We start from the raw sequence: 27,673 nt of genomic DNA, 5'->3' as shown, positions 1-27,673 counted from the left end.
ATTTGCAGACGATACTAAAGCCGGTGGTGTTGTCGATAGTGTGGAAGGATGTAGCAGGTTACAGAGGGATATAGATAAGCTGCAGAGCTGGGCTGAGAGGTGGCAAATGGAGTTTAATGTAGAGAAGTGTGAGGTGATTCACTTTGGAAGGAATAACAGGAATGCGGAATATTTGGCTAATGGTAAAGTTCTTGAAAGTGTGGATGAGCAGAGGGATCTAGGTGTCCATGTACATAGATCCCTGAAAGTTGCCACCCAGGTTGATAGGGTTGTGAAGAAGGCCTATGGAGTGTTGGCCTTTATTGGTAGAGGGATTGAGTTCCGGAGTCGGGAGGTCATGTTGCAGCTGTACAGAACTCTGGTACGGCCGCATTTGGAGTATTGCGTACAGTTCTGGTCACCGCATTATAGGCTTTGGAGCGGGTGCAGAGGAGATTTACCAGGATGTTGCCTGGTATGGAGGGAAAATCTTATGAGGAAAGGCTGACGGACTTGAGGTTGTTTTCGTTGGAGAGAAGAAGGTTAAGAGGAGACTTAATAGAGGCATACAAAATGATCAGGGGGTTGGATAGGGTGGACAGTGAGAGCCTTCTCCCGCGGATGGATATGGCTGGCACGAGGGGACATAACTTTAAACTGAGGGGTAATAGATATAGGACAGAGGTCAGAGGTAGGTTCTTTACGCAAAGAGTAGTGAGGCCGTGGAATGCCCTACCTGCTACAGTAGTGAACTCGCCAACATTGAGGGCATTTAAAAGTTTATTGGATAAACATATGGATGATAATGGCATAGTGTAGGTTAGATGGCTTTTGTTTCGGTGCAACATCGTGGGCCGAAGGGCCTGTACTGCGCTGTATTGTTCTATGTTCTATGTTCTAATGCAATCACCCTGCACACTCAGATCATCCTTGTGTTTCACATATGATCTCAGTCCTTCATCTATAACAGGAGGCCAACCCTACATAAGGAATCTTCTCACCCAGGACAAAAACAGAATCCCTGTCCATCCACTGTTTAATCTATTTGGCATTCACCAGAGAATTTGAAAGCCGTTCAAGCATCTTGTACCATTAAGCTGACAATATGAGCGGCCAGTGTTGTAATCTCACTTTGGGCCAAGGGAGGAATGCATCGGACTCACTAAAAAGGCCCATTAATGGCTTGTGGCCTGTACAGATGGTGAATGAATGCCGTAAAGGTCTGATGAAACCATTTCACAGCAGAAACGATGGATAGTCGTTCCAAGTCTAGCTGAGAATATCCTGTCTTAGCTGTTGTCAGCATGCGTGATGCAAATCAAATAAGTTTTCTGACCCGTTCTCCATCATCTGAGCTCCGACACATTCTTGGGATTTGGTGCTTTCTTGATAGTTCAAACTATTTCCTCAACTGGGGAGAGACCCTGCACTGTGATTTTATGACCCAGATATTCCACACTGTGCCTGAAAGATGCATTTGCTACATTTCAGATGCGGACCTGCCTCTGAAAATCTTAACTCTTTTGATTGAAGTTGTTGATGTGCTACTCCTCAGTTTTTCTTGTGATCAGGATATTGTCCAAAGAAACTGCCACATGGGGAATACCCTGCAACAGATTGTCCATTGAAAAATTACTGGAGTGGAAGACACCCCAAAAACCAGGCAGCAGTATTCCAACAAACTCTTGTGCGTGTTGATTGTGGCATGCTGTTTTGACTCCTCCAAGAGCTGTTTATAGGCTAACTCATGTTTGTTTGGAGAACGTCTTGCCTCCTGCCAGAGTTGAAAATAGCTCTTCTACCCTCAATGGGTAAGCGGCCAGCCAACATACCCGATTAATGCAAGTTTGTAATCTACACGTATGCACAGTACCATTACTTTTAAGAACCAGTACAATTACTTCCGCTTGTGACCGTGGAGTGATTGGTCACAAAGGACTGTTCCTGTTGAAAGTCACAGAAAAGGGCTTTTTACCCAGATCCAGGTGGAATTTTGATGAAAAGGCGTAGGTGAATGTTAGAGGGGTAGTTTACCCCTGGAATGGTATGTCTTCTGATCACCGGACCCGACAGAAAACAGCGAGAGATTTGGCTGGAAAGTTGAAACAGTCTTGTGCTTCACAGACAGTCTCTTCCAGCATGCAGGCAGGGGAGGGCAAGCTGCAAGGCCCCAGATACAGGAACTGATGACTTTTATCAAGGAGGAATTCCATAAACCGAGGAAAGAAATGCATGAGGATCATGCAAAGGCCATTGCAGAAGCTGTGGCACTCCTGAAGAGTACTTTGGAGCGGGTGGATAGGTGTTTGGAGGTGCAGGGGTCACAGATTCGGGAGATTGAAAGAGTGATCTCGGACCACAGCGATCATGTGGTGGTTCTGGAGGTGGAGATGGGGCTCCTAGGATACCTTTGTAAAACGCTGAGGGCAAAGGTTGAGGAGCAGGAGAATACCTCGAAGACAGAACCTGCAAATAGTGGGCCTGTCTGAAGGAGTGGAAGGTGAGTGCCACAAGGTACGTCTCGAGGATGCTGGCGGGGCTGGTGGCAGAAGGGGTGCTAGATAAGGCACCTAAAGTGGACCAAGTGCCGCCGCAGGCAGTGATCATGAGACTCCATAAATTTATGGAGAAAGAGAAAATTCTACGGTGGACCAGGGAAAAGCGTAGCTGCGACTGGGAGGGAAATAACGTCCGGATTTATCAGGACATCGGAGCAGAGTTGGCAAAACGGCGGGCAGGTTTCAACAAGGCCAAGGCAGTGCTGTACCGGCGGCAGATCAGCTTTGGGGTGCTCTACCCGGCGAAATTATGGGTGATGATCGGAGGCCGGGAGTATTATTTTGAGACCTTAGAAGCGGCCGAAGACTTCATTAAGGAGGATAAACTGGGGGAGAACGGAGTGGACAATGCTTGGGAACCGGGGTGCTGGCACTATGTAATGGTCAGGATTGGGGGATTTTTGCCTTTTTGTGTGTGTGGTGGGGGGAGTTCTGTTCAATGTTGAGATTGTAAGGAATTGTAGGGGTGAAATGTTTGTGTGGCGATGGATGTTCCCATCCCCCCTCCTGTTTTATGGGACTGTTTGTGTTGAGCATCTGTTTGTTTGCTTTTGGAGAAGGCTACCTGGAGTTCAGGAGAAGTCCTTGTTTGGGTGGGGGAGGGTAAGGCCAGCAGTATGCCTTCTTCTTTGAGCTGAGGAGTGGAGGAGGGGGGGGGGGGGGGGGGGGGGGGGGGGAAATGAGGGAGGGGGAGGTCATTAGGAGGTGTCTTTGGGCAGGGGCAGCCGCGCTAGCAGGTTATGCTGGTGAACAGAAGTGAGGTGGTGGGGGAGAAGGCCAAGAGGGGTGGCCGGGGGGGGGGGGGGGGGATTTCTGCGTCGTGGCAGGGGGAGAGAGATGACATGGTCAAGGGTGAAGAAAGGGGCCATCTGGGATGGGCTAGGTAGAGTGGAATTAAAGGGGCAGGAGTTAAGTGGGGAAGATGACGGACGGTAGAGGGGATTGGAGGCGCAAGCCTCGGGTAAGGTTGGTAACGTGGAACGTCCGGGGACTGAATGGGCCGGTTAAAAGGTCATGGGTGTTCGCGCACCTCAGGAGCTTGAAAGCGGTGGTTGTCTTTTTGCAGGAGACACACCTCCGTGTGAAGGACCAGGTTAGATTAAGGAAGGGGTGGGTCAGGCAGGTTTTTCACTCGGGGTTTGATTTGAAATAGAGGGGTGTGGTCATTTTAATGAGCACAAAAATGTGATTAGTGAGTCCGAAGGAGGTGAGGGATCCAGGTGGGAGATATGTGATTGTGAGTGGGGTATTGGGAGGGGCACCAGTAGTGTTGGTAAATGTGTATGCCCCAAATTGTCATGATGTGGGTTTTATGGAAGCAATCCTGGATTTAGCCATATACCAGTTGATCATGGGAGGAGATTTTTTTTTTTTTTAATAAATCTTTTTATTGGCATTTCCCATATTTATAAACAGTTGTATATATATACACATCACTTTTTTCTCGCCCGTGCTAATTTCCTTTATTATACAGAGAGGTTTAGTTTGTCCTTCGTTTAACTGATCCTATGTGCATTTCATTGCCCTCTGGATCGGTCTATGGTTCCTCCCCATTTGCCTTTGCCCCTGCCCTGCCCCCCCCCCCCCACAATCCCGGGCTTTGGCTGTGCTTTTCTTTTATTTTCCGGACAGTGGAGAGAAAAAGAAAAGAAAAAAGGGGGGAGTAGCCTCCCCCCCCCTCATCTCTCATGGTTTCCCCACCTGCTTTCCGCCTCAATGATGGCACAAATGACACATCCCGGCCTCCTCCAGAGGTTCCCACCATCATACTGTCAGTATTCAGCCAATTTGCTTCACTTCATGGGATATTAAGAAGCAAAGGCTATGAACCTGACAACCCTTGACCAAGCTAGGTCAGAAGTGGGATGTTTGCTGAAGTTCTACATTCTTCAATGCCATTTAAGATTCCTCCAATATTGAAACAGTCAGTAGCCACATGTAGAAAGATCTGGACAACATTCAAGTTTGGACAGAAAGTGGCAAGTAACGTTGGTACCATGCAAGTGCCAGATAATGACTATCTCCAATAAGACAATCTACCCCCCTCCACTTGACATTAACATCGCTGAATGACTCGGCATGAATCTCTCACCATCAGCATCCTGAGAAGTTATCACTGACCATAAACTTGACTGGGTCAGCCATATAAATTCTGTGGCTACAAAAGAAGGTTAGAGGCTGGGAATTCTGTGGTGAGTAACTCACCTCCTTCCTCCCCAAAGCCTATCCACCATCTATAACGTGGCAACAGTGTTATACCTACAACTTGCACTGCAGCAATTCAATAAGACTCCTTTGACAACTACTTCCAAACCAGTGATCTCTGCAACCCAGCTAAACAAGGGAAGATGTATAGAAACATCACCAGCTGCAGGCTTCTCTCCAAGATGCGCACCAACCTGACTTGCAGCTACATAGTAATTCCTTCACTTGTCACTGGTTCAAAATCCTGGAATACTGCCCCTCATTGCACTGTGGATATACCTTCAACACAGGGACTGCAGCAGTTCAAGGCTCACCACCAACTTATCGAAAAGCAATGAGTGTTGGGCATTACATGTTAGCCTGGTCAGTGACACTCACACCCGGTGACAGAATCAAAAAACAAAACTGGCCTCTCTCTGACATGGCAGCCCACCCTGAGCAAGGATGACAACTCACAAATCAACATAACTGAGTATGCAGAGTTCCTTCCTCAAAGCTGAACTAACACCCAGAAACCAAGACCAAACACTATATTTCACTGAAGAGTCATACAGACTTGAAACGTGAACGGTTTCTCTCTTCACAGATGCTGCCAGAGCAGAGTTTTCACAGCATTTTCAGTTTTTATTTCAGATTCTGGCATCTGGAGTATTTTGCTTTTATTATTATATTTCATTCCCTTGATTTGCATTTTTCCAACGTATGCAGAACCATGCCAAAAAATCTGAAGCCAGGATCACATTTGGTCCGTGAGCACAGTAGAAATCAAAACGTGCAATGGCATATCAAATACACAACAAATCCACTCTTTTCTCAAAATGCATTAACATACAGTTACTTGAAGTGGTCTGTGATTGCATACGCAAATGGCTTCATAAAATAATTTTGAGAGTCTGATTTAAATCAAAAGCTGTAAGTATGTGGATTGTTTTGGACAAAATTGGCTCACTACAAGTGACTGGCTTGATTCACAATTGATCAATTACAAACAGCTGCAGCACACTGGGATCTGCCAGTGGCGATATCATTTAGTGCCAAGGCAGACTGCAGTGTAAAAACAAATCTAGGAAGTGACATGCAATCTAAAACTACTTGAATGAATGCATAATATAAATGTGAATATAGGCGGTAGGGGTGGTGCACTGCTGCCTCATGGCGTCGGGGACCCCAGTTTGATCCCTGCCCATGTGGAGTTTGCACATTCTCCCCGTGTCTATGTAGGTCTCACCCCCACAAACCCAAAAATGTGTAGGTTAGGTGGATTGGCCACACTAAAATTGCCCCTTAATTGGAAAAAGAGAATTGGGCTCTCTTTTAACATTTTTTTTTTTTTTTATCAAGATAAACAGGAACATTCTCAATTCCAAAAGGATGTTAATACAGATCATGTTCAGGCCAGTTGGTAGATAAATTATTAAAACCTTAACTCAGGGGGAAATAGATTTACCTACAAGAGTAAACCAGAAGTTTTGTTAAAGGAAAAAAGCCACAAGAAATATAGAATATATTTAAACAAATGAATAAAATGATTGTGCAACTGCTCTTTACTTCCAGATTCAACAACTCAATCGACTCCCGCCTTCCAAACTCCATAAATTTGAGCTGAAAACAAAACTCTGCTGCCCATATTGTTGCCCACACCAACTCATGCATGCCCATCACCCCTGTGCTCAATCACTTGCATTGACTCCCAGCCCAGCATTACCATAAAATTAAAATTCTTTCATGGCCTTCGACATCCAACTCCAGCCCTACAAGAATTCCATCTTCTCCCAATTCTGATTTCCTACACTCCCTTCACCCAACTGGGCAGCTATGCCTTCAGTTGTCTAAGCCCCCAAGTTCTAAAATTCCTTTCCTAAACCCCCTTCTTTAAAACTCTTTCTCAATAAGTTCTTTGACCAAGATTTGATATTCCAGTACCACCTTCTTGGACCTGATGCCATTTTTTGTTTGGTTGCCCTTGTGACGCACCTAGGGATCCTTTCTTACCGTAAAAGGTGTTATATAAATGTAATTTGTTGTTTATAAATCCTACTGCACAATATACAAGACGCAATCCTGCCGCCCTACAACAAACTTATTTGATCTTCATTTCTCCGACACTGAATAAATGAATCAGATTATTTTCACAAGTATTATATGATGGAGGAGGAAATTGAGTAGACATGTAGCTGGGTCTTGTGCTGGTGTACATAGTGTCATTGCTATGCACATTAGTTTTAAGAAACAAACAGGAAATGTTATACACAACAAAACCGCTTCCCATCGACTCTGTCTACACCTCATGTTGCCTTGAGAAAGCAGGCAGCGTAATCAAAGACTCCTCCCACCTGGGTTATTCTCTCTTCCAACCTCTTCCATCAGGCAGGAGATAAAATATTTGAAAACACGCACGAACACGTTCAAAAACAGCTTCTTTCCCGATGTTACCAGACTCTTGAATGACCCTCTAATGGAATGAACTGATCTCTTCACACATCTTCTGAGCATTGCTACAGTCCGTATGCTTCACCTGATACCTATGTATTTACATTGTGTATTTCTGCAAGTCCTAAGTTTTTCATGTATGGAAAGATCTGCCTGTACTGTACGCAGAATACTTTTCACTGTACCTCGGTACACGTGACAATAAATCAAATCCAATACATAGTTCTGGCTTCTGGATAGGCATTCTTTAGTGCACTGGATATCCAACATACTTATCCTAAAATAAATTTGATCATCATAAGATCCTCTGGGGATAGAAGCTGAAGAGTTAAAAATGAGGTCATAAATGAGAAATATGCTGATCATTGCTACATTTTGTTCCCGGCTATTTATTTCTAAACTGTGTCTTACTGTTCTAAAAGCACAGATAAACAACAGTGCAGCAAAATCCTTACATCTCACTTTTAAAAAAAGCATTTATGCCCTTTTCAAAGACTTGCCTTTCATGACATCATGCAATGAATGAAGACAAGCAGCAAGCTGTGTGAAAACTGCATTATAGTTTGCCTGAAGAAGCATTTCAGGTTTTGTACCTAAAAGAAAAAGATGTAGAGTTAAAAAATACAATCAATTTTCCATAAGTCTCTGAACAGGCAAAAACTCTTCCCACTGCTAGCTGCACATAAATTGCTCACGTCCCAGCCTCATAGTTCACCATGCAAAGTATTCAAGTAGGCTTACGAGAAATTCCTGCAGCATCAAATAAAAAATCCAAGTATAATATTACATGCTTTTTGGAAAGTCTATTTATATAAAATTATGCAGAATCATATTTTGTGCTTCCCAACTTCTCATTTTTCACACAATTCAATAATAAGCTAAAATCTAGCAAGAACTAAAAGCTCTATAGATTCTCAAGCAAATTAATAAAGCAATTAAAGTAAAAGCATATGCAGACGATCAAATTTGGTCACTCAAAATCAATCAATGTAGTGAACTTCAATTCCATTTGAGACAATCGGAGTACATCCAATAAGCTAACCACAAGAATGAAGCAAAGAGACAGGCCATGAGCTACTTTACAATTATTGACAAGTTACTCAAACATGGCCATTACATGGATTTGGATGTAAACAGTTCTGCCCCCCCCCCGCCCCCAAATCTTATCTGCTGAGAACACATATTATTCAAGTGTCCATTTCAGAGTAGAGTTATTTCTTCAATGTTGATCCTAACCACCCTCCCTCACTTTCCATCTGTTGACATTTTGTGGAAATAAATATTCTTGGTAGTTTTCTGAAACTATACTTCCTTATTTTGCTGCCCAGTGCATCTCAAAGAATGTTCTAGATTTACCATTGCCATCTCACTAAATACCTAGTATACCCCTAAGTGTCCTGCAATGCCGTAGGCCCTTAGATTAGTCATCAAGATATCTCATTCTTTCCACAATGCATAGCCTCATTAGTTTCCTGTACACACCACCTAGCATTAGCCATCCCAGGTATCATAGTTTGCAACATTCAAAACTGAGATGTATCTTCTAATTAGTTATTGAAACATTGTGAATGAAATGAAAATGAAATGAAATGAAAATCGCTTATTGTCACGAGTAGGCTTCAATGAAGTTACTGTGAAAAGCCCCTAGTCGCCACATTCCGGCGCCTGTTCAGGGAGGCTGGTACGGGAATCGAACCGTGCTGCTGGCCTGCCTTGGTCTGCTTTAAAAGCCAGCGATTTAGCCCAGTGTGCTAAACCAGCCCCTATCTGTCCCTTGTGGGGACAGATGCTTTCAGGAACATACATGTGTGACAATCCTAGCTGATGTTATAACTGGACAGGAAGATCCCACAATGAAATAGCCGGGAACAAAATGGAATCTTGGCTCGAGTGACTGTAAATTATACTTTTTTAAAAAAAGAAAACGTGGAGGACTTCCGGTTGCGGCAAGGATGAGCTAGCCGCACGTTTCGGCGGCTCCAGCTCCGACGGACCTTCGGTCTCTTTTATTCTTTGCCGGCCGAAAAACCCGGTGGGAGGTGCGTGGGAAGGGAGTCCCCCCCGAACGACGGAGGAAAAACCGGCGGCGGCGGCTGCAGCCCGAAAAATCTTCAACCAGAAGGTCAGAGGGAGTGGAACAAAATGGCGGCGGAGGGATCGCAGGTGACATGGGGGCCTGAGCAGGATGAGGCTGTGAGACGGTGCGTGGATCTGCTGAAGAAGGAGGTAATGACCCCGATGTTACAGGCAATTGAGGGGCTTAAGGAGACTTTAAAGACCCAGGAGACTGAGCTTCGCGTGATGGAGCAGAAGGTATCAGGTATTGAGGACGAGGTCCTGGGCCTGGCGGTTAAGACTCAGACGCACGAGGCACTTCATAAAAAGTGTGCTGACAGGATTGAGGCCCTTGAAAATGGAGCGCGAAGGAAGAACCTTAGGATACTAGGTCTCCCTGAGGGTGTGGAAGGAGCAGACTGTGGAGCGTACGCAAGTAAGATGCTGAGCGCACTGATGGGTACTGAGGCCCCTGCGGGCCCGATGGAGGTGGAGTGGGCAAATCGGATCCCGGCGAGAAGACCAAAAGCGGGAGAACCACCGAGGGCGATAATCGTGCGATTCTACCGCCTTAAGGACAGAGAAGAGGTCCTGAGATGGGCTAAAAAGGTGCGGAGTAGCAGATGGGAGAATGCTGTGGTAAGGATATACCAGGATTGGAGTGCGGAGGTGGCGAGAAGGAGGGCGAGCTTTAACCGAGCCAAAGAGGTTTTGCACAAAAGGAAGGTGTAGTTTGGGATGCTGCAGCCGGCAAGACTATGGGTCACGTATCAGGAGAGACACTATTATTTTGAGACGGCGGAGGAAGCATGGTCCTTCATCAATGAAGAGAAACTGGACCGGAACTGAGGGACTGATGCTGCAGGGAATTGTTATTGTTATGGTGAAAGTTAATCGAGAAGTAAACAGGGAAGGGGGGGGACACTGGGGAAATGTGGGCGCCAGTGAGGGGGGGAAAGGCGGGACATAGTCGAAGAATAGGGAAGGGGGAGGGGGAGGGGAAAGGGAGCTGCGCCATAAGAGGCGGGTTAGGTAAAGGGATGTTCCCGCGCCAGAAAGAATAAGGCGGGAAAACAGGCGCAAGGGAGTTCCCTCACACCGGGGGGGTCGAGGAGTGAGCAGGAGTAGCCGGGGTCAGTTGAAGTCAGCTGACTTACGGAAGTGATATGGGGGGGAGCAATCAAGCTAGATAGGGATCTAGCGGGGGGGGGGGGGGGGAGAAAGACACAACTGGTTGCTGCTGCGGAAATCCAAAAGGAAATGGCGAAAGAGTGGGTGATCGGGGGCGGAGTGCGACGCTGGGGGAGCGAGCGGGAGCGCGGAGGCGGGATATGGGACTGGCCTAGAGAAGGTAATGGCGAGTCGACACGGGAGGGGGGCAGGTAGCCCCCCAGTGAGGCTGATCACGTGGAACGTGAGAGGCCTGAATGGACCGATAAAAAGGGCCCGAGCGCTCGCGCATTTGAAAGGACTAAGGGCAGGCGTGGTTATGCTCCAAGAGACGCACCTAAAGGTGGCAGACCAAGTTAGGCTAAGGAAAGGATGGGTGGGACAGGTGTTCCACTCAGGACTGGACGCAAAGAACAGAGGGGTGGCCATTTTGGTGGCGAAACGGGTAGCATTTGAAGCAAAGAACATTGTAGCAGATAGTGGAGGTAGATATGTAATGGTGAGTGGTAGGCTGGAGGGAATGGAGGTCGTGTTGGTTAATGTGTATGCCCCAAATTGGGACGATGCAGGGGTTCATGAGACGGATGCTGGGGCGTATTCCGGGCCTGGAGGCAGGAAATTTGATTTTAGGAGGAGACTTCAACACGGTGCTGGACCCGGGGCTAGATAGATCCAGCTCAAGGACCGGAAGAAGGCCGGCAGCGGCCAAGGTACTTAAGGGGTTTATGGACCAAATGGGGGGAGTGGATCCATGGCGATTTCTTAGACCCAGGGCTAGGGAGTATTCCTTCTTCTCCCACGTCCATAAAGTGTACTCCCGGATAGATTTTTTTGTTTTAGGAAGGTCGTTGATCTCTAGGGTGGAAGAAGCTGAATACTCAGCCATAGCGGTTTCGGACCATGCCCCACATTGGGTGGACCTGGAAGCAGGAGAGGACAGGGAGCAGAGACCACTCTGGCGATTAGATGTGGGACTGATGGCGGATGAGGGAGTGTGTGCAAGAGTGAGGGGGTGTATTGAGTGATACCTGGAGGTCAATGACGACGGCGAGGTCCCTGTGGGAGTGGTCTGGGAAGCACTAAAAGCGGTGCTCAGAGAAGAGCTGATTTCTATTGGGGCCTACAAAAGGAAAACAGAGGCCAAGGAAAGGGATAGACTACTGGTGGAGATTTTAAGGGTGGACAGGGAATTTGCAGAGACCCCGGAGGAGGAGCTGTACAGGGAGAGGAGACGACTCCAGACCGAGTTTGACCTTCTGACCACCAGAAAGGCAGAGGTACTGTGGAGGAAGGCACAGGGGAGGAGGTATGAATATGGGGAAAAGGCTAGTCGCCTGTTGGCACACCAACTGCGAAAGAGGGCAGCAGCGAGGGAGATAGGAGGAATTAGGGATGAAAGGGGAGACACTGTGCCAAGGGCAGGAAAGATAAACTAGGTGTTTAAGACCTTTTATGAGGAACTGTAGAGGGAGAGGAGGGGATGCGGCGGTTCCTGGACCAATTGAGGTTCCCGAAAGTGGAGGAGCAGGAGGTGGAAGGCCTGGGGGCACCGATTGAGGTGGACGAGGTTATTAAGGGACTGGGAAGCATGCAAGCAGGGAAGGCCCCGGGGCCGGACGGGTTCCCGGTGGAATACTACAGAAAATATGTAAACTTGTTGGCCCCGTTGTTGGCGAGGACGTTCAATGCGGCCAGGGAAGGGGGGACTCTACCCCCGACGATGTCAGAGGCGACGATATCACTAATTTTGAAGAGGGACAAAGATCCGTTGCAGTGTGGGTCCTACAGAACTATTTCACTATTGAACGTGGACGCCAAATTGCTGGCAGAGGATAGAGGACTGTGTCCCGGGGGTGGTGCACGAAGACCAGACTGGGTTCGTAAAAGGGAGACAACTGAATGTTAACGTGCGACGACTATTAGGGGTGATAATGATGCCCTCAGTGGAGGGGGAGGCAGAGATCGTGGCGGCAATGGACGCAGAGAAGGCATTTGATAGGGTGGAGTGGGAGTATTTATGGGAAGTGTTAAGGAGATTTGGGTTTGGGAACGGGTTTATTCGCTGGGTTAGGCTACTTTATGGGGCACCCTCACGGCAAACGTAGTTACAGGTCGACATAGATCGGAGTATTTCCGATTATATAGGGGAACAAGACAGGGATGCCCGCTGTCTCCATTGTTGTTTGCATTGGCAATTGAACCTCTGGCCATGGCGTTGAGAGACCAGGAAATGGAGAGGGGTGACTAGAGGGGGAGAAGAACACCGAGTCTCGTTATACGCGGATGACCGATTGTTATACGTGTCGGACCCAGCGGGGGGGATGATAGAGGTTATGCGAATCTTGAGGAGGTTCAGAGAATTTTCGGGGTATAGGTTAAACATGGGGAAGAGTGAATTATTTGTGATACATCCAGGGGACCAGAGTAGAGAGATAGAAGGCTTATTACGGCTGAGGAAAGTGGAAAGAAACTTCCGATACCTGGGGATTCAGATCGCTAGGAGCTGGGGAACCTTGCACAGACTTAATCTGACACGGCTGGTAGAACAAATGGAGGAGGACTTTAAGAGGTGGGACATGCAGCCTTTATCGCTGGCGGGCAGGGTGCAAGCAATTAAGATGATGGTCCTCCCGAGGTTCTTATTTGTATTCCAATGTCTCCCTATTTTAATCACCAGGACCTTTTTTAATAAAATAGATAGGAGCATTACGAGCTTTGTGTGGGCAGGGAAAGTTCCGAGAGCAAGGAGAGGGTTCCTTCAACGCAGTATGGACAGAGGAGGACTGGCACTACCGAACTTGGGAGATTATTATTGGGCCGCCAATGTGGCAATGATACGTAGATGGATGATGGAGGGTGAGGGAGCGGCGTGGAAAAGGCTGGAGAGAAGGTCCTGTAAAGGGACGGGTCTAGAGGCGCTGGTGACGGCACCGCTACCGCTCTCACCTTAAAAAGTACACCACGAACCCGGTGGTGGCGGCAATACTGAACATATGGGGACAGTGGAGGCGACAGAGAGGGGTGCAGGGAGCCCTGGTGGGATCCCCTATCAGGAACAACCATAGGTTCGCCCCAGGAAGAATGGATGGAGGATTTCAGAGCTGGTACCAGTTGGGAATTAGGAAGGTGGGAGATTTATTCATAGATGGGACTTTTGCGAGTTTGGGAGCATTGGAGGAAAAGTGTAAGTTACCCCGGGGAAATTTCTTGAGATATATGCAGGTGAGGGCGTTTACTAGACAACAGGTGAGAGAATTTCCGCGGCTCCCGACACAGGGGATACAGGACAGGGTGCTTTCAGGGGTGTGGGTCGGAGAGGGGAAGGTGTCAGAGATTTACAGAGAGATGAGGGAAGAGGGGGAGGAGTCGGTGGGCGAACTAAAGGAAAGTGGGAAGAATTAGGGGAGGAGATAGAGGAGGGTATGTGGGCTGATGCCCTACGCAGGGTAAACTCCTCTTCCTCATGCGCCAGGCTTAGCCTGATTCAATTTAAGGTGCTACATAGAGCACACATAACGGGGGCAAGATTGAGCAGGTTTTTTGGAGTGGAGAACAGATGTGGGAGGTGTGGCGGGAGCCCGGCAAACCACGCACATGTTTTGGGCGTGCCCGGCACTGGTAGGATATTGGAAGGGAGTGACGGGAGTGATCTCGCAGGTGGTGAATGCCCGGGTCAAACCAAGCTGGGGGTTAGCTCTATTTGGAGTTGCGGAAGAGCCGGGAGTGCAGGAGGCGAAAGAGGCCGATGTCGTGGCCTTTGCGTCCCTCGTAGCCCGGCGCAGGATCCTACTCATGTGGAAGGAGGCGAAACCCCCCAGACTGGAGGCCTGGGTAAACGATATGGCGGGGTTTATTAAACTGGAGCAGATAAAGTTTGCCCTGAGGGGATCGGCTCAAGGGTTCACCAGGCGGTGGCAGCCATTTCTCGACTACCTAGGGGAACGTTAGAGGGAAGACAGATGACCAGCAGCAGCAACCCGGGGGGGGGGGGGGGGGGGGGGAGGAGGTTTAGTTGAGTATAGGTCAATAGAGAATGAGGTTTTGTTACTGGTGTATTATTATTATTAAAAAGTTAAAAATTTCTGTTTTGTTATTGTTATCGTTTCGTTTGTTTTGTAAGCGGGAAAAATGTTGTTCAGGGAAAAAAATTTCAATAAAATATTTTTAAAAAAAGAAAACGTGGAGGAAGTGTGTCACAGGACCGCTAATTAGTTTTAACAAGAAAAACATTTATTAAACATGAAAAGGTTGATGATACAAGAATATTGTTTTACTCCCCAATCCCCCCTAAGTTTCACCAATATACACAGATTTTAAGGTTAACATGGGTCACAAAGTATTTAAGCTACAATAGTCTCAGTAACACAAAGTCCCTTTAAACACACAGACTGGCTGTGGTAAGACACACACTCCACTTGAAATCCAAGTGAATTTCTGTTTATCTCCCCTCAAAATCCCCCCAGATAATTCTTACATCATGAGTTACCTTGTCGCACTGAACACTGGCTTCATTTCAAATTCCACTTTCTAAAAAAAAGACACTTTCAAATCTTCTTTTACACAATGCTTTTTCTCAACTGCTCCCATCAAAGTTTCACTTTCAGGTTTTACACCTCTCTCGTCAGAATTTTGTTTGCTTCAAGGTGATCTCAGAGACCCAGTCATTGATTTTCACAATTATTTCAAATGTCTTCCAAACTGTAGTAAAATCGCCAAACCTGAAAATCACTCCATATCTCTTTCTGGCACTTTCTTTCCAGCTCTGCTGGTCTTTACTGACCAATTCTCTGTTCTGGTAACTTTAACCTCAGGCTTCTTGGAAACTTCTCTTCGTTTCCCTAGTTTCCTTAAACTATCTGGACTTTTGCTCTCTGCACTTGTTTTCTTAACCATTAATCCATGGTATGACTTTTCTTACAGCAAAGCTCAGAGAAAAGTTCCCTCTCTAGTCTTCTAAACCGCGACCGATGAATTCAGCTAAAACAGAGCTCAAAAAATCTTTCTAAATTAAAAGGACCCCCCCCCATTGCTAAGCAACAATCTCGTACTTCTGCCAAGTTTTTCTTTACTTTTCATGTTGTCACCTCTCCAAACACAACAGAAGCACAGTTTGAATTGAAACCAAAACCCCAACACAAACACCGTTGTCCAGCAGGAATCTAACTATAGGGTTACCCTTCCTTACACAAACACTAAATTAACTATATTGTATTTCTAATATTTACCAATATAGATAAATCCGTTAAAACTACCTTTGTTTTCCTGACATATGGTGGCTTTATTGGAAATGTTAAGTGACGTAAACAAAGTCATTCTGTGAACTTACTTGGTAAGGCAAGAAGACTTATGTAAACCTGCAGCTTTTCAAAGATAGCAGTCATCTTTTGCATGTCATTCTGCAGTTCCACGTTTCTTGCTCGTAAATTAGCAGTGCACACGGAGTACTCACATTCTTCTTCCAAACTAGAAGCAGGGAAGGCAAAATTATCAATAATTCTTCATCAGCAGCTTAGCCAAGTGTTATGAGCCAGGATTTAAAGAATCCCAAAGTGTACCATGGAGTTTATCTGACCCACAACTTTTAATAGATTGTGGTATGGGGAGCACACGGCTCACTCTACAGGTATGGTACAGCAGACATGGACCAGTGTTTTTTAAAAACAAAACAATGTTTATTCTATGAACTCAAGTTAACCTTTTTAAAACAAAGAGTGAATATCTTTGCAACCAGTAAATCAAATACACCCCCCAAAGAATACAACACTAAGTAATCTGTATGCTGTCCTTTAAACATCCGAAAGGCTTAACAAACCTTCAAACAGGAGCACATTAGGGTTTACATTCAAGACTGAAAACATTTATAATTCTTCTGAATTCACCAAATGATCCATAGATAGTCTTTTGATGGCAGAGATCAACAGCAGTGCAGCTCACTTTTAACTTCAGATTCAGCTGAAGTTGTGAAAAACACACCCAAGCTCTCTCAAACTGAAACTAAAAAGCAGAAGTGGAGCTCAGCTCCACCCATACTCTGACATCACTCCAGTAACATGAGCAGCTCCATTTCTTAAAGGTACATTTCTTAAAGGTTCATTTTTTTTAAACACCCATTTCTTCAAGGGTACTCTCACATGACACAAGTCACCTATTCTTCATTGCATTGCTGAAAAGATCAGTCAGAATTGAAACAATTCTATATAAACTAAACAAGCAAATTTACCTCTTTGGAAATCTTCAATGACACTATGGAGGAGGGTGCATGTGCACCTACACAAACCACCATATATTGTTAATGAGCATTGGCAATACAGAGCAGGCCAGTGATTAATGGTCAATTGAATCCCCTGGTCGCAAATCAGCAAAGGTTTGTTCAATCATTCAACAAAAAAAAACCACACAGGAGAAATGATCACAAGCGGATTTGAAAAATCTACTACAAATTATAAATTCCTTTTTCCCCTATATGATTGAACCTTAAATAAATAGTAACCTCAGTGAGCAATGCCACATTTGCATCATTCAAATTTTCATTTGGTGAATACCAGATGTAGAATTAGAATCAAGGTGACATGCAAGATTATAGAAATAAGTATGCAGATACCCTAAACAATTGTCAAAACTCACTCTTTTTAAAACAGAAAGTCACTTACCTTGAAATAAAAACAGAAAATGCTAGAAACACTCGGGTCTGGCAGCATCTCTGGAGAGAGAAAAACCAGAGTTAACGTTTCAGATCTTTGACCTTTCATCAAAGGACTCCAAAACGTTAATGATGTTTGTCTCACTACAAATGCTGCCTGACCGGAGTGTTTCCAGCTTTCGGTTTTTATTTCAGATTTCCAGCATCTGAAGTATTTTGCTTTGTCCAAGTGTTTATGTTACCTGCCCAGCCTGGTTTAAAACAACAAATTGGAATAACTCAGACAGGTTGATGTTCATAGTTATGCTGTCAGTTGAACCCAAATTCCGCTACTCAGGAGTCACCTATCAAGTTAATTATTGTACTCGCAAATGCTCAGATAGTCCCCATTCACACATTAACTAGTGTTCGACTTTACTTGTTCATTAACCTTAATGAAAATAAAACTCAGGTGGAATGCTGATTACACAAATATTACCCAAGCTTTTAATACACAAAACAAATGAGAATTCTTATTTTTAAAAGTAAATAATTTAAGTTGGAAAAGATAGATATGAATGAGAGTTTTAGTGCATTTGTGAAATCTCCAATGGCTGGATCATGCAAGCTGAATTGATGATGGCTGCATTTCAAAAGGCATCCTCTGTGGCGGCTTACCATCGGCACGAGACCAATCGGTCACCTACATCTGCTATACTTCAAGTTGACTGGGCTCAGCATGAGAAGTCCTCATTGCTGACCGGAGTGCCTGGAGACGAGCAGTCAGGGTGAGGAAAAAGCAGAAGGTAAAATAAATGACCAGTCAATCTCAAGCCAACACATTCATCTGTGCCAACTGCAGAAGGGTCTGCCATTCACAAATGGGTGTCTCTTCAGCCACAACAGAGGATGTTCAATACAGAAGTGACATACACTGTGGGCACAGTCCAACATCCCCTGAGACAGATGGATGCTGAACTAATTAAATATCAGTCTTTACTTAATTCCCACATTAATATCGTAATTAAATAAGCGTGCACAGGTGTGCGCATGTGTGTGGGGGAGTGGGGAAGAGAGAGAAACACAAGGTTTGGAATTTACTGGTTTCACAGTACTCTAAATTTAGTTATACTATTCATTGCATTTGTTAGAGCTATGAACATTTATCATAATCACACCAATGTTACAACACCCTGGGATAGTGCGCAAATTCAGACCCACGAGCCTACCACGGAATCTGAACACAAGTGAATTAACTAATTCTTATAAAAATATCCAAAGTCTTTGGCACTTAGCTTCCTAATACTTAGTCACCAGGTTTGTAAGTTTAAACACAATTACTATTTATAACAAGGACTATCATTAAATATAACTGGTTAATGGCAAGCTAATGCCTACTACCCATTTTAACACGCACACAACCAGCAGGGTTCCTGGAGAGACATTTTATTTCACATCAAACCTTGCTTTCAGCTCGTGGTTTGCCTTCAGGCTTCTGTAGTCTCAAGAGAACACACCCAGACTTGATGGAGAGAGTCAGCCCTCAGTGGCCTTCTAGAGAGAATTAGCTAGATCATTTAGTTAGATCTCTTCATCGGGCTGTCAGAATCAAAATTGAAACCAAACTCAACCCGTGGGAGTTCTGAAAGCCATTCCAGTGGGACCAGATATAATCACCACCTGTTACTGGGCGAAGCATAGCCTTTTAGACCAATTATTCATCACCAACCAATTAAACAGACTCTACATTGATGCCGGCCAGTTGGCAGTCACCAGTTTAAATTAGCACAGCCTTCCTGGTTCCTTCTGTTTGAATTAAATGTATGTGGTAGTCTGTGTTATGAGGATTACGGTACCTAGTAATGCCAGAATACCATTGGTGGAGAATGTACTTGTTCCCATTGGATAAGCTTGCATGTTATACCCTGCCTTGCAAGGCGGAGCTAAGAGCCCGTGCTGCCCCAGCAGCTTTCTTCTGTACCTGCACTGCTGGGGGAAACATCTAGCGTATTAAAGCCTTCAGTTGTCTCCAATCTTGTTTCTGAGGTTATTGATTGTGCATCAATTTAATACGCTAGATTTAAAAGGGTGGACCTCTGAATCAAGCCGGAGTATCAGCAACTCAGCCCCCCACGCGACAAACTCAGCGGCAACCTTCAAGCACTGACTGGCGTGTTTTAACGGATATCTTGGAACGGCCGAAAACACACCCACGGGAGAACAGAAATTGCAAGTCCTGCACTCGAGGGTGAACCCAGAAATTTACACCCTCAGAGGACGCGGATGACTTCAATGCAACAATGGAGCTGCTGAAAGGACATTATATTCACCCGGTAAACCACGTCTACGCCCGATATCTGCTAGCGACGAGACGACAAATCCCTGGGGAAATCGCTGGAAGAATTCTACCGTAGGCTCCTGGTGTTGGGGAGAAACTGCAGCTGTCCGCAAGTTTCGGCGAGCGACCATACAGAACGTTTGATCCGGACGCTTTCGTTGCAGGTATGCTGTCCTCCCAAATTCGCCAGCGATTGCTGGAGAAATTCACTCTACGCCTCAAGGAGGCACGGGCCCTTGCCGGCTCCTGGATATGTCCTCCTGAAATGCCCGCGCTTACGCCCCGACCGCGCGGCAGCCCCCTGGGCAGCGGGGAACCCCCCCCGCGGCCGACCCAGAGACATCTCCCATCCCCCCACAAGCTTGTGCTGCAAGACGGCCTGGCAACCCCGGGGGCCCTGCTGCTATTTTTGCGGGCAGGCCAAGCACCCCCGGCAGCGCTGTCTGGCCCGCGCATCCACCTGCAAGGGATGCAGTAAAAAGGGCCACTTCGTGGCAGTATGCCAGGCCCGGGCGATCGCTGTGGTCTCCGGTGGCGAATGCAGACCGCCACCACAATCCTCTCCACGGTCCCCGTGCGGCCAGCGGGCACCGCCATCTTCCTCCTCCAGGGCCACGTGCAGCCTCCAGGCGCCGCCATCTTGTCCATCGGACTCCACGTGCGATGGATGGGCGCCGCCATTTTGTGCGCCCCCAGCCATGTGCGACCAATGGGCGCCGCCATCTTGGACCCCAGATCGGCTGACCACACACCGCCCGAAGAGAACATTCAACTGCTGCCACGGTGATCTGGACCAGTCTCGGCCCCGAACACTATTGACTGCTACGACGACTGTGCTCATCAACGGGCATGAAACGTCCTGCCTAATCGACTCTGGGAGCACAGAGAGCTTCATACACCCAGACACGGCGGTAAGACGCTGTTCTCTCCCCGTCCACCCTGTTAATCAAAAAATCTCCCTGGCCTCCAGATCTCACTCAGTAGAGATCAAAGGGTTTTGTATGGCTAACCTCACAGTCCAAGGAAGGGAGTTCAAAAACTACCGACTCTACATCCTTCCCCACCTCTGCACAGCCACACTCGTAGGATTGGATTTTCAGTGTAATCTCCAAAGTCTAACTTTCAAATTCGGCGGCCCTATACACCCCCCTCACTGTCTGCAGCCTCGCGTCCCTCAAGGTCAATCCGCCATCCCTGTTTGCGAACCTCACCCCAGATTGCAAACCCGTCGCCACCAGGAGCAGATGGTATAGTGCCCAGGACCGGATTTTTATTGGGTCAGAGGTCCAACGGTTACTGAAGGAAGGTGTCATTGAGGCGAGCAACAGCCCCTGGAGAGCTCAAGTAGTGGTGGTAAAGACCGGGGAGAAGCATAGGATGGTCATCGACTACAGTCAGACCATCAACAGGTTTACGCAGCTCGACGCGTACCCTCTCCCCCGCATATCCGACCTGGTCAACAGGATCACGCATTACAAGGTCTTCTCCACGGTGGATCTTAAGTCCGCCTACCACCAGCTCCCCATCCGCACTAGTGACCGCAAATATACTGCCTTCGAAGCAGATGGCGGCTCTACCACTTCTTAAGGGTTCCCTTTGGTGTCACTAACGGGGTCTCGGTCTTCCAGCGAGAGATGGACCGAATGGCTGACCGGTAAGGTTTAAGGGCCACATTCCCGTACCTCGATAACGACCAACAGGACCACGACACCAACCTCCGAAAATTCCTCCAAACCGCAATATTCCTTAACCTAACGTATAACAAGGATAAATGCGTGTTTAGCACCGATCGCCTAGCCATCCTCGGCTACGTAGTGCGTGATGGAGTGATAGGCCCCAACCCTGAAAGCATGCGCCCCCTTATGGAGTTCCCCCTCACGCACTGCTCCAAGGCCCTGAAGCGCTGCCTAGGCTTTTTTTCTTACTATGCCCAGTGGGTCCCCAACAATGCGGACAAGGCCTGTCCACTGATCCAATCCACAGTTTTTCCCCTGTCGATAGAGGCTCGCCAGGCTTTCAGCCGCATCAAAGCAGACATTGCAACGGCCACTATGCACGCCATCGACGAGTCTTTCGCCTTCCAGGTCGAGAGCGATGTGTCCGACGTAGCTCTGGCGGCCACCCTCAACCAAGCGGGCAGGCCCATGGCCTTCTTCTGGCGCACCCTCCATGCCTCTAAAATCCGCCATTCCTCAGTCGAAAAGGAGGCCCAGGCCATAGTAGAAGCTGTGCGACATTGGAGGCATTACCTGGCCGGCAGGAGATTCACTCACCTCACAGAGCAATGGTCGGTTGCTTTCATGTTCGATAATGCACAGCGGGCCAAGATAAAAAAAACGACAAGATCTTACGGTGGGGGATCGAACTCTCCACCTACAACTATGAGATCTTGTATCGTCCCGGGAAGCTAAACGAGCATCTGATGCCCTATCCCCCGGCACATGTGCCAACGCACAAGTGGACCGCCTCCGAGACCTCCACGAGGACCTCTGCCACCCGTGGATCACTCGATTTTTGCACTTCAAGACCCGCAACCTGCCCTACTCCATCGAGGAGGTCAGGACAGCCACCAGGAATTGCCAAATCTGCGTGGAGTGCAAGCCGCACTTCTACAGGCCAGAGAAAGTGCTCCAGTCCCTTTGAACGCCCCAGTATGGACTTCAAAGGTCCCCCCCCCCCTCCACCGACCGCAATACGTACTTCCTGAACGTGACTGACGAATACTCCCGGTTCCCTTTCGCCATCCCTTGCCCCGACATGACCGCAACCACCGTCATAAAAGCCCTCCAAGGTATCTTTACACTGTTAGGTTTCCCCGCCTACATACACAGTGACAGGGGGTCCTCCTTTATGAGCGACGAACTGCGTCAATTCCTGCTCAGCAAGTGTATTGCCTCAAGCCGGACGACCAGTTACAACCCCCAGGGAAACGGACAGGTAGAGAGGGAGAACGGAACAGTCTGGAAGACCGTCCTACTGGCCCTGCGGTCCAGGAATCTCCCAGTTTCCCGCTGGCAGGAAGTCCTCCCGGATGCCCTCCACTCCATTGGGTCACTGCTGTGTATCTCAACCAACCGAACACCTCACAAACGTCTCCTCGTCTTCCCCAGGAAGTCCTCCTCTGGGATCTCACTCCCGACCTGGCTGGCAGCTCCCGGACCCGTCCTGCTCCGAAAATATGTGCAGGCGCACAAATCGGACCCATTGGTCGAGAGGTTCCATCTCCTCCACGCTAACCCTCAGTACGCCTACGTGCATATCCTGACGTCCCAACAGGATACGGTCTCCCTATGGGACCTGGCGCCCGCTGGATCCCCCCACACACCCCCTCCACCCTCCCTCCCACCGGCGCACTCCACAGCTGCCCCCTTCCCAGGTAGATCGGTTCTTCCACCTGCCCAGTCTAGGCCTTGCCCACCAGCGCACGCCACAGCTGCCCCCTTCCCAGGCCAGTTGGCCATTCCACCAGCTACATCTAGGGGTGATGAAGCCGCCGCAGAAGCCAAAACCACGTTCCTGGAGTCACAGACGCCCAAACCTCCACCGACATCACCACCAAAGCCATGATGATCGCAGAGGACGACCAGGGTCCCTGATCGACTAATTGCTTCCTTTTGAAATGTACATTACTGTTGTAAATAGTTAAAAGTTGTAATGAGGCAAAACGCTGTACGGAGGCATTACGGTACCTTCATAACTATAACTTCCACCACTTTGTAATACGAAGCTACCACCCCCACTTTTTTTAAACAGGGGTTGAATGTGGTAGTCTGTGTTAGGAGGATTATGGTACCGAGTAATGCCAGAATACCATTGGTGGAGAATGTACTTGTTCCCATTGGATAAGCTTGCATGTTAGCTCCGCCTTGCAAGGCGGGGTATCAGAGCCCGGTGCTGCCCCAGCAGCTTTCTTCTGTACCTGCACTGCTGAGGAAACATCTAGCGTATTAAAGCCTTTAATTGTCTCCAATCTCGTTTCGGAGGTTATTGATTGTACATCAATGTACAAGCTTCTTGTCTGAAGCGGCATGTCCATTAAACATCAATAGATCAAAATTGCAACAGCAAAGTAAAGAAAGGAAAAATAAGGGAATATACAGGAAGCAGGAAGGACCCTTACAACAATAATGCAAGTTTACATAGTTAGGACAGATATGCTGACGTCAAAATGGATTTACACTCGATCATCAGCTGCTACTTTGAGAGTAAAGAAAGTGGAATGCTTTGTTACAATCTTCTTTAGTCACAACTAAGGGCATGAAACTTTCAGTAATTTTTTTTTCAAGTATTTTTATTCAGCAAATTTTCAACAATTTTACAATACAAAACAAGCCCAAACAAAGCCACCCCCAGTCATCCCCTATATCTCAGCAGTCAACGGTAACCAACTCCCGAAAGTGCATGATGAACAGACCCCAATTGTAGAACCCCCTCATTCACCCCCCTCAGTGCAAACGTCACCTGCTCTAGGGTCAAAAAACTCAAGCAGAATCCCCCCCCCCCACAGGCCGAAGCAGAAGGTGGAGAAGCTGACATCCACCCTAACAAGACCCACTTGCGAGCAATCAGTGAGGTGAAGGCTAAAACATCTATCCCCCCCACCCACCTGCAGCTCGGCCAGTCCGACCCACCAAATACAATTTCATGGGGACAAAGCAAGACCCCCGAGACTGTACTGTACTGAACACCGTCCTCCAAAACCTTTCCAGTTTTGGCTCATCCTTGATTTTGTACGATGAGCCCATGTAGACTACCTTCAGCTGTATCAGCCCCAACCTCGCGCATGAAGTCGAGGTGTTAACCCTCCACAGCACCTTACCACAATCCCTCTTCCAGCACTGCCCAGTCTTCCTCCCACTTCGCTTTAACCCCCTCCATATACACCCCATCCACCCCCCTCTCTCAACATCCCATCCTCCCCAGAATCTTCCCCTAAATCAACAAGGCGAGCCCCTTCTTCAACATCCCCCATTGATAGCACCACCTCCAACAGGGAGGTAGCAGCCATTATTAGGAAGGTCGAGGAAATCTTCCTCAAACTCCCGCACCTGCATATACCCAAAACCTTCGCCTCCTGCCAGCCCATACTTCTCACCAACTCCTCCAAACTCACAAATTGCAACCCCAGGAAGAGATCCTTCATTTCCTTAAATCATCTCCCTTCTCATCCCCGAAACCTTGTATCCCCTCCTCCCCGGCTCAAAGCCATGATTCCCCTTAATCGGCATCCTCCTGATGCGGCCCCCAGAGTGCTGTCTAAACTATCTCCAAATCTTCAACACGGCCACCACCACTGGACTCGCTGAATACTTCCCTGAGGCCATAGGGAGCGGTGCCGTTGCCAGTGCCAACATTCCTGACCCCCTACAAGAGCCCACCTCCATTTTTACCCACAGAACTACCCCCCCCCCCTGCACCTGCTCTGCATTTGTTGCCCAATAATAATACAACAAGTTTGGGAAGCCTACCCCCCCCACCCCCCGCCATCCAATCTGCACCATCATCCTCCTAATCCTGACCACCTTTCCCCCAAAAACGAACAAAGAGAGCAACCTGTCCAACCCCCCCAAAAAACGTAGCCAAAAGACCAGCAGACATTGAAACAAAAACAGGAATCACGGCAAAACATTCTTTTCAACTGCCTGCACAAAAAGGTCACTCCTCAAATACACCTTGTGCACCGGGGGAAAGAAACAAATATTCTTGATCCCTCGGATGCAAAAACCTTCATGGGTCCACTCCGATCTCCCTCATGCACCCAGCCAACGTGTTTGCCGCCCCCCTCCCCTCCCCGCCCTCCCTCCCAACATACCTATCCCCCTGATCAGCCACCACCTCCATCTGAAACCTCACCCTCTTGCGCACCAATATCACTACCCAAGCCCCCTCAGAATATCAAACCCCAAATGAAACACCCGACCGATGCAACCCTGCCTGAGCTCACCAACCCCCCCCCCCCCCCAAACTCCGACCTTCCTAGCAGGAGGGTTCTTCCCCCTCCCCCATCAGCCCCACCAGCATCTTTGCCAAGTGCTCGGTTGGCCTTGTGCACTCCACCCCCTCATACAGGCCCATGATCCACAGATTTTGCCTCCTTGACCTGCTCTCCAGGTTCTTCACTTTAGCTCGGAGGCCTTTGTTGGCCTCCACAGCCATCGAGGTGAATCGTTGACTGTGCTGCAACAGTGCCTCCTCCACCCTCTAACTCCTCTCCTTGCTCCCGGCACTTCAACTGATATCTTCATCACTGCCGCCTTTAACCGGGGCAATTGCCTCCTCCACCCAATCATTCTTCGCAGCCATCAATCCCCCTCTGCAGCACCTCCATCTGCTTGGCGCACAGCCTCGCGAACACCCCCAACATCACCTTGGTTAGTTTCCACGGTGAGGGGAGCAGCCCGTCAGCGACATAGCCTCCTCCATCTTTCCCCTGCAGGACTCACCAACTCACCCAATGGCAGACTTTCATTTGCCCACTTCTTCTGGGTCTTTGACATTTCACACCTTCCTTATGACTTCCCACATCAATTCATTTTTCACCACTACATATAAAAATGCTTCACCTTGCAGAACTAGTCTTTCATATTCAGAAAGAGACTTTTGGCTTAAATTACTGGATAGAAATATGACAGTGTTCCATTGTGTGTTCATAGAATTTACAGTGCAGAAGGAGGCCATTCGGCCCATCGAGTCTGCACCGGCTCTTGGAAAGAGCATCCTACCCAAGGTCAACACCTCCACCCTATCCCCATAACCCAGTAACCCCACCCAACACTAAGGGCAATTTTGGACACTAAGGACAATTTATCATGGCCAATCCACCTAACCTGCACATCTTTGGACTGTGGGAGGAAACCGGAGCACCCGGAGGAAACCCACGCACACACGGGGAGGATGTGCAGACTCCGCACAGACAGTGACCCAAGCTGGAATCGAACTTGGGACCCTGGAGCTGTGAAGCAATTGTGCTATCCACAATGCTACCGTGCTGCCCCACGGTAGTTAGTAGCAATGCGATGAAAGAATGTCATTCAACTAATGAAAGCATCTTTGTGTTTTTAAAAAGGAAATATATATTGGCATGGGACAGACCTCATCACAAATAACATCGCTATTTCTCGCAAGCTGACCCTCCAGCAAGTGTGTACATGGATAATGGAGAAAAAAAAAATCATTTCTTACACATTAGAAAGTCTGGAAGCTGGAAACAAATCCAGAGATAGAGCTTCTGTAGTAGCAATGCACAAAATGCATTTCACCATGTTATATACAGGTTGCAAGGATAAAAAGAATTTACCTTTTAATTGGTACGGTAGAATTTTCTTTAGGAAGCAAGAGTAAGAAGTAAAGACATCTGAAAATGGTTTAAGTTTCACAGTAGTTTCCTAGAAAAAGGAGGGAAATAGATTCTCACTGACATGCACATCCACATTAACACAAAAAAACTATATTTAAGCCAACTTTCATACACTTACTAGTGTAGTAACAGTTTTCTTCAGTAATGCTCTCAAATAGATGCAACATTCCTTCCTCTAGGGGACGGACAAAAGAGGCATTTTCATGCAGGTGTTCAGAAAACTGAAATAAAAGGGGAAAAAAATGACTTGATGTGTATATTTGGACAAGGAATAAAATGAAGAACATTGTTAGGAAAACAAAGGCAGTGTTAAGGGATTTATATTTGTAGTGGTAAATATTAGAAATAAAGATAGTTTTAAGTGGGTTTAATTTAACGTTTCTGTGCCTGAAAGGGTAAAACCTATAGTTAGATTCATGCCGGACAAAGGTGTTTGTACATAGTGTGGGGGGTGTTTGGTCAGTTCCAACTGTGCCTCTATTGTGCTTAGAGGGGGTTATGGTGTGAAGAATAAATAAACTGCAGAGGTATGCAGTATTGTTTAGCAGCTGGGCCTTGTAGGGAAGCTTTTAAGTTTTAGTTCAGCTAATTTGAAGAAAGTTGGAGACAGTTCCTCAGAGAATGAACATCTCAACTCTGGCAGAAGGCTGGACAGGACGGGAGCTGTGTTCAAGAAACAATTGCAGTAACCAGATTTAAACTGGGACTTCCGCACAGTGACTGGAGCGGGAATCGAACCTGGGACACCCGGAGCTGTGAAGCAACAGTGCTAACCATAAGACCATAAGACATAGGAGCAGAATCAGGCCATTTGGCCCATCGAGTCTGCTCCGCCATTCAATCATGGCTGATATTTTCTAATCCCCATTCTTCTGCCTTCTCCCCATAACCCCTGATCCCCTTATTAATCAAGAACCTATCTATCTCGGTCTTAAAGACACTCAGTGAATTGGCCTCCACAG

At 47.4% G+C, this 27,673-nt stretch overlaps 1 protein-coding gene across 1 annotated transcript in view; it reads right to left on the bottom strand.

Moving 5' to 3' along the window:
• Window positions 1-27,673, bottom strand: part of ppp1r21 (protein phosphatase 1, regulatory subunit 21) — a 156,176-nt gene that overhangs the window by 38,357 nt on the left and 90,146 nt on the right. Inside the window, 5 exon segments of the mRNA XM_072511215.1 lie at window positions 7,673-7,765; window positions 15,724-15,862; window positions 26,653-26,739; window positions 26,830-26,844; window positions 26,846-26,932. Of these exon segments, the coding sequence (XP_072367316.1) occupies window positions 7,673-7,765; window positions 15,724-15,862; window positions 26,653-26,739; window positions 26,830-26,844; window positions 26,846-26,932 (421 nt within the window).

The sequence above is a fragment of the Scyliorhinus torazame genome, chromosome 1, assembly GCF_047496885.1.
Source record: "Scyliorhinus torazame isolate Kashiwa2021f chromosome 1, sScyTor2.1, whole genome shotgun sequence".
Classification (NCBI taxonomy): Eukaryota; Metazoa; Chordata; class Chondrichthyes; order Carcharhiniformes; family Scyliorhinidae; genus Scyliorhinus; species Scyliorhinus torazame.
This window is presented reverse-complemented; position numbering and strand designations above follow the sequence as displayed.